Source organism: Taudactylus pleione, unplaced genomic scaffold (assembly GCF_031769625.1).
Source record: "Taudactylus pleione unplaced genomic scaffold, aTauple2 ptg000087l, whole genome shotgun sequence".
In the NCBI taxonomy this organism is placed as follows: Eukaryota; Metazoa; Chordata; class Amphibia; order Anura; family Myobatrachidae; genus Taudactylus; species Taudactylus pleione.
The window spans coordinates 6,184,888-6,197,018 of NW_028284489.1; the positions used below are offsets into that span (position 1 = coordinate 6,184,888).

Consider the following 12,131-nt stretch of genomic DNA (forward strand, 5'->3'; position numbering starts at 1 on the left):
AATCGTATGATGAATTGGATCTTATGCTGGTCATGTAGGTGTATGGCCAGCTTAACAGTCTCAGAGACACTCACTACTGTCTTCAATTATATATTGGAAAATAGTAAAAGTCCCCGGTATTTTAATTCGGCTCTTATTCGGGTATTGCCGAAGCCGGGAAGGGACTTAGAGCAACCTGGGTCGTACAGACCAATATCTCTATTAAATGTCAATTACAAAATTTTTACCAAAATATTAGCTGATTGGCTTAAGCTACTTCTCCCAGATATAATACACCAAAACCAGACGGGATTTATATGGGGCCGTCATTCAACCTGTAATATTAGGAAAGCCTACGCCGTGGCTTACTGGGCTGAATCTAGAACTCATGTGAATCCCCCTGTTTAATGGCCATAGACGCTGAAAAAGCATTTGATATGGTCTCGTGGGACCATTTGTTTGTGACCCTTTCTCGCTTCGGCTTTCCCAACAAAGTTGTTGCACTTATAGAAACAATATACACTAGTTCCCAATCACAACTCATGTGCAATGGATATCTATCAGAATCGATCAATATTTATAGAGGGACAAGACAGGGGTGCCCCTTGTCTCCCCTTCTTTTTGCTGCAGCCATAGAACCATTAGCTATTGCCTTACTCTCCAACACATCCTTTAAAGGAATTTCGATAAATAATGAAGAAGTCAAACTTGCACTATATGCAGATGACATGCTGCTCTTTATAACAGACCCTCTCCACTCAATACCTAACTTACTACATACTATTTCACCATTTGAAGCCTTTGCAGGCTATAAAATAAATTCAGAGAAATCTGAAATTTTATCATTAGGTGGAATTCCTGTCCCGAAATCAATTCGGGAAAAGTTAGATCAATTTAAATTCCTATCATCCCCTATGAAATATTTGGGAATGCATATTCCCACTAAATTGTCTGACCTATTGTCAGGATGCGGCCTGGGATCGGCCACTACTCACCTCTGCGCTGGTGTCCTTGGGCTTAGGTGTCCAGACGCTGGGAGTGGAGGTGAGTGGTGACTGAGTATTCTCCCTGGGGTCCGCTAGGGCTTCCATGTGTGTGTCCTGGTTTCCGGGGTGCTGGGCATGGGTGCAGCCATGTTGGTTCTTATCACCTGTCTAGTCTCTCCAAATGGTAGTCCTGTGGTCAATCTGCTGACCCTCTGATCCAATGATCAGCTACCCAGGGGTATTTAAGTCTGACTCTAGGAACAGGAACCTGCTGTTCAACTTCATTGTTCCAGTGCCTGTGATACTCACCAGTGTAGCTCTGTGCTATTTCCTTTAGAGTGTTGCTCAGCCTGTTCACAGTTCTATAGTTTCCAGTATAGCTTCCATACTATTCTCAGTCTGAGAGATTAGATCCCTCCCAGTATCCTGTCTTTCATGTTTTCTATGACTGTGTGTCTTGTTTAGTGCTGTTAAGTTCTGTGGCTATTACCCTGCGTCACTGAGGTGTCAGATTACCTGCTATTACTATTAGCTCCCAGCTGCATTTTAGCATTCTCAGCCTGTCTACATCTGTGTTTTTCTGTGCAAATCTGCACCTGCATATGTAACTATTACCAGTATATGCATGTGTCCAGTCTGCTCTGTGTTTGTCTGTGTAAGCCAGCACCTGCACATTTAGCAAACTCCAGTACCTGCCAGTGTCCACTTCTCCCTGAGCTGCTGTGCTATTCAACCCTGGATTTCTCAGCGATTCTCAGTACTTTTCTCAGTAATCTCATGCAAGCCTGTGATCAGGATTTCTAATTGTGTTCCAGTATTCTGTTCCATTCTAATATTCAAAGCATCCAGTTTATCTCCAGTGCTCTAGCATTTGCTTAGTTTAATATAGTTTCCGGTCTTTTGCCATTCCCAGGTACCTGTCCAGAGGGCCGCAACCTCTTCACTTGGTGCAGTGGAATTCCAAATCCCAATTGGAGGGGTCTCTGGAGAAAACTACAAAGTGAGTTAGACTCCGCGCCTCTGGGCAGGTCTAGCCAAACCTGGGTTCGGCTGAAACTAGGAGACCTAGCTACAGTCACTTCCTAGTCACCCGAACCCCCCGGCTCACCGTCCTCCACAGACGAACACTTGCACCGGATCGTGACACCTATACAAAACCAATTTTACCCCAGTAAAAAAAATTGCTAAACAACTTGAAGATTGGGTCTCATTACCCTTGTCTTTGCTAGGTCGTGCGGCTGTTATAAAAAAATATCATTTTCACCAATTATCGTATATTATACAGATGATACCTTTGAGCCTCACAACCTCAGATTGGTTTTTTGTTCAAAAATATTCTCAAAATTTTTTTGGTCTGGGGAAAAAAGCCAGAATTTTGATGTCCAAATTATATTTAAGGCGAAGTGAGGGAGGATTAGCCATTCCTAATATTAAAATTATATATGTATGCTATATTTTTTAGATACATTTCTGACTGGATACTTAACCGATCTATTTATACTAATCTGCACATCGAAGAAGCCTTGGTTTCTCCACTTTCACTTGAGGCCCTCTTACATACGCCCCACAATCTTTTCCCTACAGTGTTAAAAGATAACCCTCTTATTAAAGACACCTATCTTTATTGGATAAAAATTAATAAACTTGTAACTGGGAACCATACAGTCTCTAAATACATACCCTTATGTGGTAATCCTTGCTTTTCTCCAGCGCTTGACAATGTTCAATTTAAATTATAGAAATCAAAAGGTATTATTGCAATAAAAAATGTTAAAAACAACTTTTGACCTTCCAAATACTCATCTCTATATGTTCTTGCAAATAAGACATTATATAAACTTTTACCACTCAAATCCGTATATTAAAGAATGATGATGTTCTGCAAAAATTATTGTCTTTCATATCAACCATCTCTTATAAAAATAAATACCTTTATTGAGATCTTATGTCTACTGACAAAACCAAATTATGGAAAAGCTACATGATAAATAGATACAAGATTTTCCAGTGGGTTTCACGTCAGCAGAGCTACTGACCTCAATGGAACTTCCTTTAAAATATCTCCCCTCTGCAAATCTCCAAGAAGTACATTTTTGCACCATTCATAGAGCTTATATTACTCAAGGCCAACGCATGCATATGGTTATAGAGGAATCTGGTCAATGTCCAAAATGCACAGCCCAAAAGGCACTTTTCCATCATAACTTTTGGAGGTGTTCAAAAATTAAAGATTTTAGCACAAAATAATTAATTTTATAAACCTAACCTTTGGAATTCATATATTTCTAGATCCTTTAGCACTTTTATGCACAGATTTCTGAAATTGGTAGATTTCGACTTCCCTTACTCATTTATTACCTATTCTAACATCATAGTTACCATTGCAAGGAAGGTGATTCTGCAGAAGTGGACTTCCAAAAAAGCCCCTTTACTGGCAACGGTTAAGATAATGCTATTAAAAACTCTTTATTTTGAGAGACAAGCAACAGTACCAGAAGTGGATTGAGGAATTTAAAGATTCTACAAGAAATGGGGGAAATATATAGAGTCATTGGATTCCTTATCCCAAACTCATATAGTTAGTTTGTTTAAAGATACTAATTGGTTCCTTCTAAGAAGCATTCAGTGATTTTATTTTGTTTTAATGATTATTGAATATATATTGGAGAATACTCAGGCTGGGAAATGTTTATGCCTCCCCCCTCCCTCCCTTATCTCTCAAAGCGGTGTTCCCTCCCCCCTCTTTCTTGTATCATTTGGCAATGTCTAGCTAATTTAGTCTGTTAAATTGTTTGTAATTTGTCTTTTCCTTTTTCATCGATGGAAGAAAGCATAATTCTCATTTGTTAATTGTGATATATTAATTCAATATTACAATATTACAGTAATCCAAAGATCTATTATATGCAAACTATACAAATCTGATGTCTTTATGTTGTTTCTAGTCTTGCAATACAGTTTGTATTAGTTGTATTAATTTTATTTTTGAGACAAACAATGTCTAGTGGGATTTCTTCATCGAAACATTTTCTGTAATAACATGTCTTAATTGTGTTTATGTTTTATGTACTTGTCACTTATATTGAAAAAGCAATAAAATACAATTTAAAAAAATTATGAAAAAGTATATAATATTTGAAGTCCATCTCCTCCAATAATTACCTCTGTAGTTGCAAACAAGGTTTCCTTAGGACTGCACAAGTTTTGAGTATACAAGTTACAACTGCACAATTTTTTTTATATTGCAAAAAGTTGCACGCTATGTTATTCCCAGGTGTTACCTTTTGTATGCAAAAAGCTCTAGGGGTATTATTCTTTCCACTTCATTTGTAGCTCGTTTTGATCTCTGGTGATTTTGAAGAAGTCTATCCCTATCATATGATAGGGTCTCATAATACTTCAGAAATGGTCTGGTTTTGCCACAATAACTTCCTATAAAATGAATTATGGATACAAGTGTTACATATAACACATTATATATTTTTTTTATTTATTCTAATTCCTCACTGTAGCATATTAATAGGAAACTAAATCTGAAAATACTACCTGATGTGTTAGTGCTTTCTCTTCATCTGTTTGCTTTGACAAGTAAAAGGTTGACAGCAGGAAAGTCTTACCTGGGGCGAGTCTCCAGCTTTATGGAATCCAAATCACCCATTCACAGATTGCCCGAAGTCTCCAACCACTAGTACTATAAAAGGTCAGTGCTAGGTAATTGCCAGTGTTACTTGCACCACTACTCCACAACATGCTCTGGAAAAAGTCTCTGTATTCTGACCATGTGTCATGGGCTGGGAAATTGGAAAGGGTGAACCCGAGCTGGGTTGAGTGACAGACACTTGGACCAGAAGGGAGTTTGAATTTAGATGGTTTAATGTAATTATTTAACATACAGATGAAAGAGGACTAACTGAGTGATGGTAAATAAAGTCCTTGGTGCAGAGATGCACAACTGCAGATACTTAAAACAAACAAAAAAGTCTCTGAGGTTCAGGGGGTACTGTGGAGGACAATTGCAGGGTTAAATACTGTAGAACTTGTAGATGAGTTGAATACTGTAGTAGAGTAGACTATATCTCCTGGATGGAGTATACAGGATTGGGGAAGCACTTGGAATAGAACTCTGGGATGGAGTGTGCTGGATTGGGTGAGCACTTGGAATAGAACTCTGGGATGGAGTGTGCTGGATTGGGCAGAAGTATACCCGGTTGGAGTACACAGGAACAGAGTCACAGGTGAACTGGAACTGGAAACAGCAGGGCACAAAAGCATAGGTCTGGTTAGGGCAAGAGCACTATTGTACTGGCAATGAGACAGAGTCAGGGAAGGGCTTTTATACCCCTGGCCAGATGGTGATTGGCTCGAGTCACTTGAGAGCATTGCTGACTGGATGGGGTTGGATCACCTGACCTGATCCAAGATGGCCGCGCCCATGATCCGGATGTCTGGCATGCAGAAGCACAGGAAGTGCATGGAGAGGCAGCAGGAACAGCTAGGCAACAGCGGGGATGCAAGGAACCACCTTCTGGCATAGGCCCCACTCTGGATTCCCCTGAAAGCAGCGGCCGGTGACTCAGCAAGCCGCGATGACACCAGCGCATGGGAAGATGCAGGGGTCTCTGACGGAGGACTCTAGCATGGTTTTTGATATAATGGCTTTGATCAGAGCCGTAAGTAGACTTTTTGGTGCCCTGTGCCAGAGAGAGCATTGGTGCCCCCCCACCCCTTCCCATTTTTTAAATAGGGACATCTGAAAAAGGACCACAGCCTCATGGGGAAGGGACAGGGAAGAGATAGGGGAAGTCAGGAGATGCTGGGGATAAAAGAAGAGGAAGCTACAAGTGAAAATGATAATAAACAGGAAAATTGACAGGTCCAAATAGCACCCCCTGTCTTGCAGTGCCCTGTGCCATGGCACTGGTCGCACTACTCTAGTTACAGCCCTGGCTTTGATTACTGACCTACAGTAATCTCTTTAGTGCCTGGTCACTTGCATTCTGATTCCTGTGTACCAGAACTGCTGATAATACCTGACCTTGCTTTGCCTGACCCTTGTTATCTAATAAATTAGTGTACAAAACCTTGGACTGGTATAAGGCTAAGTGCCTTCCTACTTCTGCTGATACAGAACCTTTGTGCACCCTTGTACCAAATCTTGGACTGTTCTGACAATGAGCTTACTCATATTCTATTAGGTTACTGATTAACTTATGCTAAATCAGAGACATTACCTATTTATAATGCTCAAAATGAGAAACTACATTTGGCCCAAAACTTTAACTGGTTAAATATCCTTAGCCTCTTAGCAAAAATTAAATTGAGATATATATTGTCATGGAGACACAACTTGATTTAATGGTCAATAAAAGATGACTGCCAAATAAATTCATATTTTACCAAGAATTCTTTATTTTGTAGAGACAATACCAGTAGGTTTGCCATCTGAGGCACTGTGCCAAGTACAGAAATTAATTTCCAAATTTGTCTGGTGAGACAAACCCCCTAGTCTTAAATTCTTGACACTTACTAGAAGCACTTGAGGCAGAGGTCTACCAAATATTCAAATTTAAGGCAACCACTTACGTAGGTAGCTAAACCAAAGCCTGCATCTCTGGTCCAAATTGAAACAGATGGAGCAGGGTTTTCATCCATGTCTTCAATTTTAACTAAAAAGTACATAGGAAGAAATAAAGACATCACTGATAATCCATCAACTAATTTGTCCTGCTCAATCTGGTATTCCTGTTCCTTCTCCTTTAAGTTCTATATGGGACAGCAAGAGTCTACCAAGTATACCAAAATTTGTCTATGACTTCACAGATAGCACAAATTGGCACTCCCTAGATTCCTTAGCACAGAAATACAATGGTCCACATCAGTGGCAGTTCCAGAGGTGGTGTGCATTCTAAAATTCAAATAAGGGGGGCCACACCAATCGCCCTTCCAAACATCACTGGCCAGGGCTCACTGGCAGTTGGTGCGGTTCCCCTAATTGAATCTGCCTCTGGTCCAAATACTGTATAATTGTCACACGCTACCACAGAGACTCCAGAACCAGACCCCACTACTTACCTTTGCAGGCGCTCTCCCGCGGCATCTTCGGCACTCACATGGTGCTGCAGCAGCTCTGTCTTCTCCAACAAGTCCCCGCAGGCATCTGCAGTCTCTCTACTGCGGCAGATCGGGCGTCCCACATGGTCTGGCTGCCGCTATCCGGGGACGATGGGCGCACCCATCTTGGATTGAGTCATGTGACACTGTTTCCACCTATGGAGCAGCTGCCCCTCAATTTTCAGCCAGTCAGCTTCCAGCAGCCCATATAAAGGGACCTCCTGTCCCACTAACAAATTGCCAGTGCAATAGGATTCTTAGCCTCATCTAGTGAGCTTCCTTACTGTGCTCCATCAGGTATCTGCTGATTTTTCACTGCTACGCTACTGTGTGTATCAAGCTATTCTCCATAATATCATCAGTCCAGTTACTCTCCGGTTCAGCCAGTTCCAGCCATCCTCCATTAAACCTGGAGTCCAGATACTCTCCGATCTTGCCCGGAGTTCCAGCCATCCTTCATTGAACCTGGAGTCCAGTTACTCTCCGGTCCTGCCTGGAGTTCCAGCCATCCTCCATTATACCTGGAGTCCAGTCACCCTCCATTCCTAACTGGAACTTAGTTGATCTTCAGTATTTACTCAAAGGTCCCTGAAACTGACATATTACTACATGAGCAGGAACTCCATCAAACCCAGTTCTTTCCAGAGCATACCTGAACCAAATTAAACAGATCCAAGACACAGCCTGGAACACAGCCTCCAAATCCTACGTCTGTGACAATAATAGCCTGTGAGATGTGGGCAACTGTGATATTTCGATGCTGTAGCTGCTGGATTTAATACGCCAATTTTTTTAAAGGCATTTTTCATGCTAATACATTTGTACCTATGGAGAAAATGTATCAAATCTTCTAAAGAGTGAATAAGTGGACAAGAGCAGACATTGCCAATATCAACAAATCAGCTTTTACCTAACATCTATCAAATACAGTGGTCTATGTATTAACTAAGCCTTGAAGAGAAATAAAGTGGACGGAGATAAAGTACCAACCAGCCACTGGGGGTTGCTGTATAAATGGGGCAGGTGTTTTTAATATTGCAGGTGGGTGTTAGATGCATATTTTGAAGCTTTGTAAAAGTGTCTTAAAATATATACTTATAGGCATATTTAGGCACTCCCAATTTATAAAGAACATTTATTTTGTGAAAAACACTTACTTTCTATCATTATTTCACTGTTATAGAAAAATAAATATAACAGCCATTTGACACAAATTAAGAACACCATATACTTTTATTAGGGCCACTAATAAACTTATATATTGTTAACCTATATCACTTTTTTTGGGGGGGTGGGGTACAGGCAGAATTCCCCAATGTCACTTATACTTATCGCCGGTAAAAGCAGGAATAATTTTCGGGCAAATGCCGCTTTGTGACTTTTGGGATTGAATTGCACAAAAAACAGGTACATGCATAGATGCAATAAGCAGAATTCGCACACAAAGGATGCAAAACCTTTGCACATAAGTTACCGCATTATCGCGGCTAATTGAATTCCCCCTGTATCTCTCAAACTACATTTCTTTATTATTGTCATATATGCTCTTTCTTACAAACTTTTCATAAGGCTAAATTGTTGAGAAAGAGGGTATTATCTGTATTCTGTTTTGTATACTTTATTCCTCCACAGCAGAATCGGCTTTCAAACAAGGTACAGAAGTGTACACGCTCATCTTTGCTGCCGGTGCAGCAAACGTGCTCACACATTGTGGCATGCGATTTTCCATGCAATTGTATGTCACAATATGTCAGGCCGTAGCAGCTTTCACACCATGCGATCCTATGGATCACAGGAGAAAACGAGATGCACGCACCCATTAACGGGCACGAGACTTGCAGCATGCATGCCGCAGCAAGTCGCAGTGGCAGCAAAGATGAGCGTGGACACATCTTTAGAACGGGAACAGGATATTGTCCATCCACCAGGTGTAGACCCCTGCTGAACAGACTTTCAAGCAACTAGTAGTCAAATCTTCCATTTCTATTACAATTAATGAGAATTCATATCAAATTCACACAAAATGGTATTTGTCCCCGATTAGATTACATAAAACAGAGGTTCCCAAATGCATTCCTCAAGGCTCCCCAACAGTTCAGGTTTTAGAGATATCCATGGTTGAGCACAGGTGGTTAAATCAAATTGATTGAGGTACTAATTAATCCACCTGTGTTCAACCATGGATTTCTCTAAAACCTGTACTGTTGGGGAGCCTTGAGGACTGCGTCTGGGAACCTCTCCCCTCCTGGTGAGACTGTGCACTTACAGTATTTTACATTCTAGTCTGAATTTTTTTCTCTTTTAAGTGAGATAATCATGTTTTTAATATTAATTCCTGTATATCCCTTTTGACACCCAAAGTTAAGATTTGCTGAGAGCAATAACAAGTTTATAATATAGTAAATGTCCTTCAGACAGCTAGATGTTCTATTGCAATATTATGGAAATAGTCAACACTGACCCATATCCATACAGTCATAACAATATATGGTTTATAGCGAGCATGGAGAACATCATCTAACTAATCCACAAACATGAGTTTGATCACATATAGGAACCATGGTTTATTTGTAACTCTATTCAAATATCTAATACATTTATTCTGTTACTTAGAATTATTATAGGTTTTCTTTTGTATGTCAGTTGCTTCCACATCTAATCTAATTTTTGGGGTTTTTTTTTTTCTTTAAATATATATACAGTATATAAATTATAAAATGCAGACATTATAGCACTGATGTTTAATGATTTCTATTTTGCATGTCATTGGTAAGTTGAAAAGATGTGCAATGCATTGTTAAACTCACTGTTTGATATTGTAATAAAGGGGCATATGTATCAAGCTGATTTTTACATAAAATTGTGCAGAAACTGAAGTTTCTAAATAAAATAATATCTATCGATCCTATGTACCATCACAGAAATCTCCAACAAAGCGCTAATTAGCACTGCAGATCGCAGTCCCAATTATTTTCAATGGGAACTATGATCTGACCACTACAGTATGTACTAAACTCCAAAAAGCAAAGCTTTTCTTCAGATGGTGTAAAATACTGTTAGCCTATGGGGGCTCCCGATGCATGAGAGAGATCTTTCAATCTCTCCCCCGCAGTCATCTGGCCAGTTCCGGAAGCTGACGCTGTGTGCATACGCAGTGTCAGATTCCCCCGGGGAAGTCTTTCACTTCTGTGAAAGACTTCTCCTAAATGCCAGGGTAATAACTCGCGGGGGCAGCTGTTACTGCAACCGCTTTCCCTGCGATTTTCCGGTTGTACATAGCCGGGATATTTTTATTAAAAATGAAAATATCCCCGGCGAGATGGACCGTTAATAATCGCGTCAGTACCGCGATTATTAATACATAGACCCCAAAAAATTATCCCTTACTGATAATTAATAGATAAAAAGTTTGAATGCAATAATCTGTTTAACAACACTCATTTACATGTTTGTGGAACTCCCCTGTGACCTCTAACATGCTTCGTTATAATTCACACTCAAGCAGTATACGATCCCATATATACTAGCTAGCATCATGTGTGTGCTACATACAGTGGGGTCTATTAAGCAGTGTTAGGAGACAGAGTGAAAAGTGATAAGGTGCCAGCCAATCCGCTCCTAACTGCCATCTTACAGGCTGTGTTTGAAAAATAACAGTTGGGGGCTGATTGGCTGGTACCTTATCACTTTCTTATCACTTTTCACTCTGTCTCCTAACACTGCTTAGTAAATAGACCCCTGTATAGCATAAGCAGCACACAATTTCTGAATAAACATACTGTAGGAAAGGTAGAAGAGTACATTCAGCAAAGGCAGCTGTGTAACATTCATTTAAAGCATACTGGCTCTGTGTGCTGAAGTACCCCCAATATTTGTGCTGCCACTAAGCTATGTTTATGCATGGCATTTATCAGTGATATGGGGGAGTAACAGGAGCAAATGTTACCTCCTCTGATAGTATCTTACATTTATGCAGCTATATATATGTAATAAAATTTGATATACAGCATGACATTTACATAACTGCATCGTGCTTGTAATAGAGAACTCGCTGTCAATTTAATTTTTATATTATAGTTACAAACAAAATACAGTATTGTCACTTCACAATAATATTACTCTTCAATACATCCACAAAGATTAATATGAGAAAAAGAACACAGGGAATAGTTTATTCATTCAAAAAGATGTTCTGTCCCTTCATAGAGGCAGACACTAAGGGTTTAAAATGTTGCTATAGTAGTATCACTGTGGAAGTATAGCTAAAGGAATCATGTTCTACATTACATTACAAAGACAGTTACACACAATTGCCTTTTTCATGTATTTAATCTACATAAATTAGTCCTCTTCCTTATGTATGTTATTTGAGAGGTCACAAAATGCTAAGAACACTGCATGCACTAGGTATACTCAGACCACAGAATGGCAGTGATTGCAGCCAGGGGTGAGCTGACCATTTTCAGCAAGAGCAAAACTAATTGTCATTGCAACTGATCTACAGTCTTGGAAACAGGATGGACTGCAGTGAGGAACCCATCACTGTGAGAGAATGTTACAGATCTGAGTTACAAAAAAACCTCTAGGTTTACCTGACATTTACTGAGTTTGACAGGGGAGGGTGAGTTTACAGAACACCAGTTGTGGGTGAAAAAGTGTGATATAAGTACTCACCATTCAGGAAATTAGCTGCAGATATCAGAAAAACAGGAGCACACAGAAGTAGGAGCATGGTGCTGCTGTGTATGTGCTCTGGTACAGTATTTTGCTGCAGGGGATCAGGAAGTGCATTGCCAAGCCCTTACCTAATAGCACATGCATGGACATGTTGGCTTTGGAGAAAAGAGTCAAATATGAAACAATTTGTATTTGCAAACATTTGGTTCTGAATTCAAACATGTTTTTTTTACCTATTTTAGTTTAGTTTCAGGTGAAAGGCCAGCACTATAACACACGACTGTCAACAGATATTCATAAGTAGTTGCAATACATTTAAAAAATGCATAGAAGAAAAGCTGTACTAACATGCATATATACAATTGGGCTATAAGTTGC

General features: G+C 39.9%; 1 protein-coding gene across 1 annotated transcript in view; it reads right to left on the minus strand.

The window, feature by feature from the left end:
• The window catches only part of LOC148529055 (disintegrin and metalloproteinase domain-containing protein 10-like), a 118,367-nt gene extending 106,543 nt beyond the window's left edge, over positions 1-11,824 (minus strand). The window contains exons 1-2 of the mRNA XM_088469003.1: positions 11,751-11,824; positions 4,247-4,397 (exon numbers count right to left, since the gene is read on the minus strand). Of these exons, the coding sequence (XP_088325129.1) occupies positions 4,247-4,397; positions 11,751-11,808 (209 nt within the window). The 5' untranslated portion in view covers positions 11,809-11,824. The remainder of the gene's footprint in view (positions 1-4,246; positions 4,398-11,750) is intronic.
• Positions 11,825-12,131: the final 307 nt, after the last annotated feature.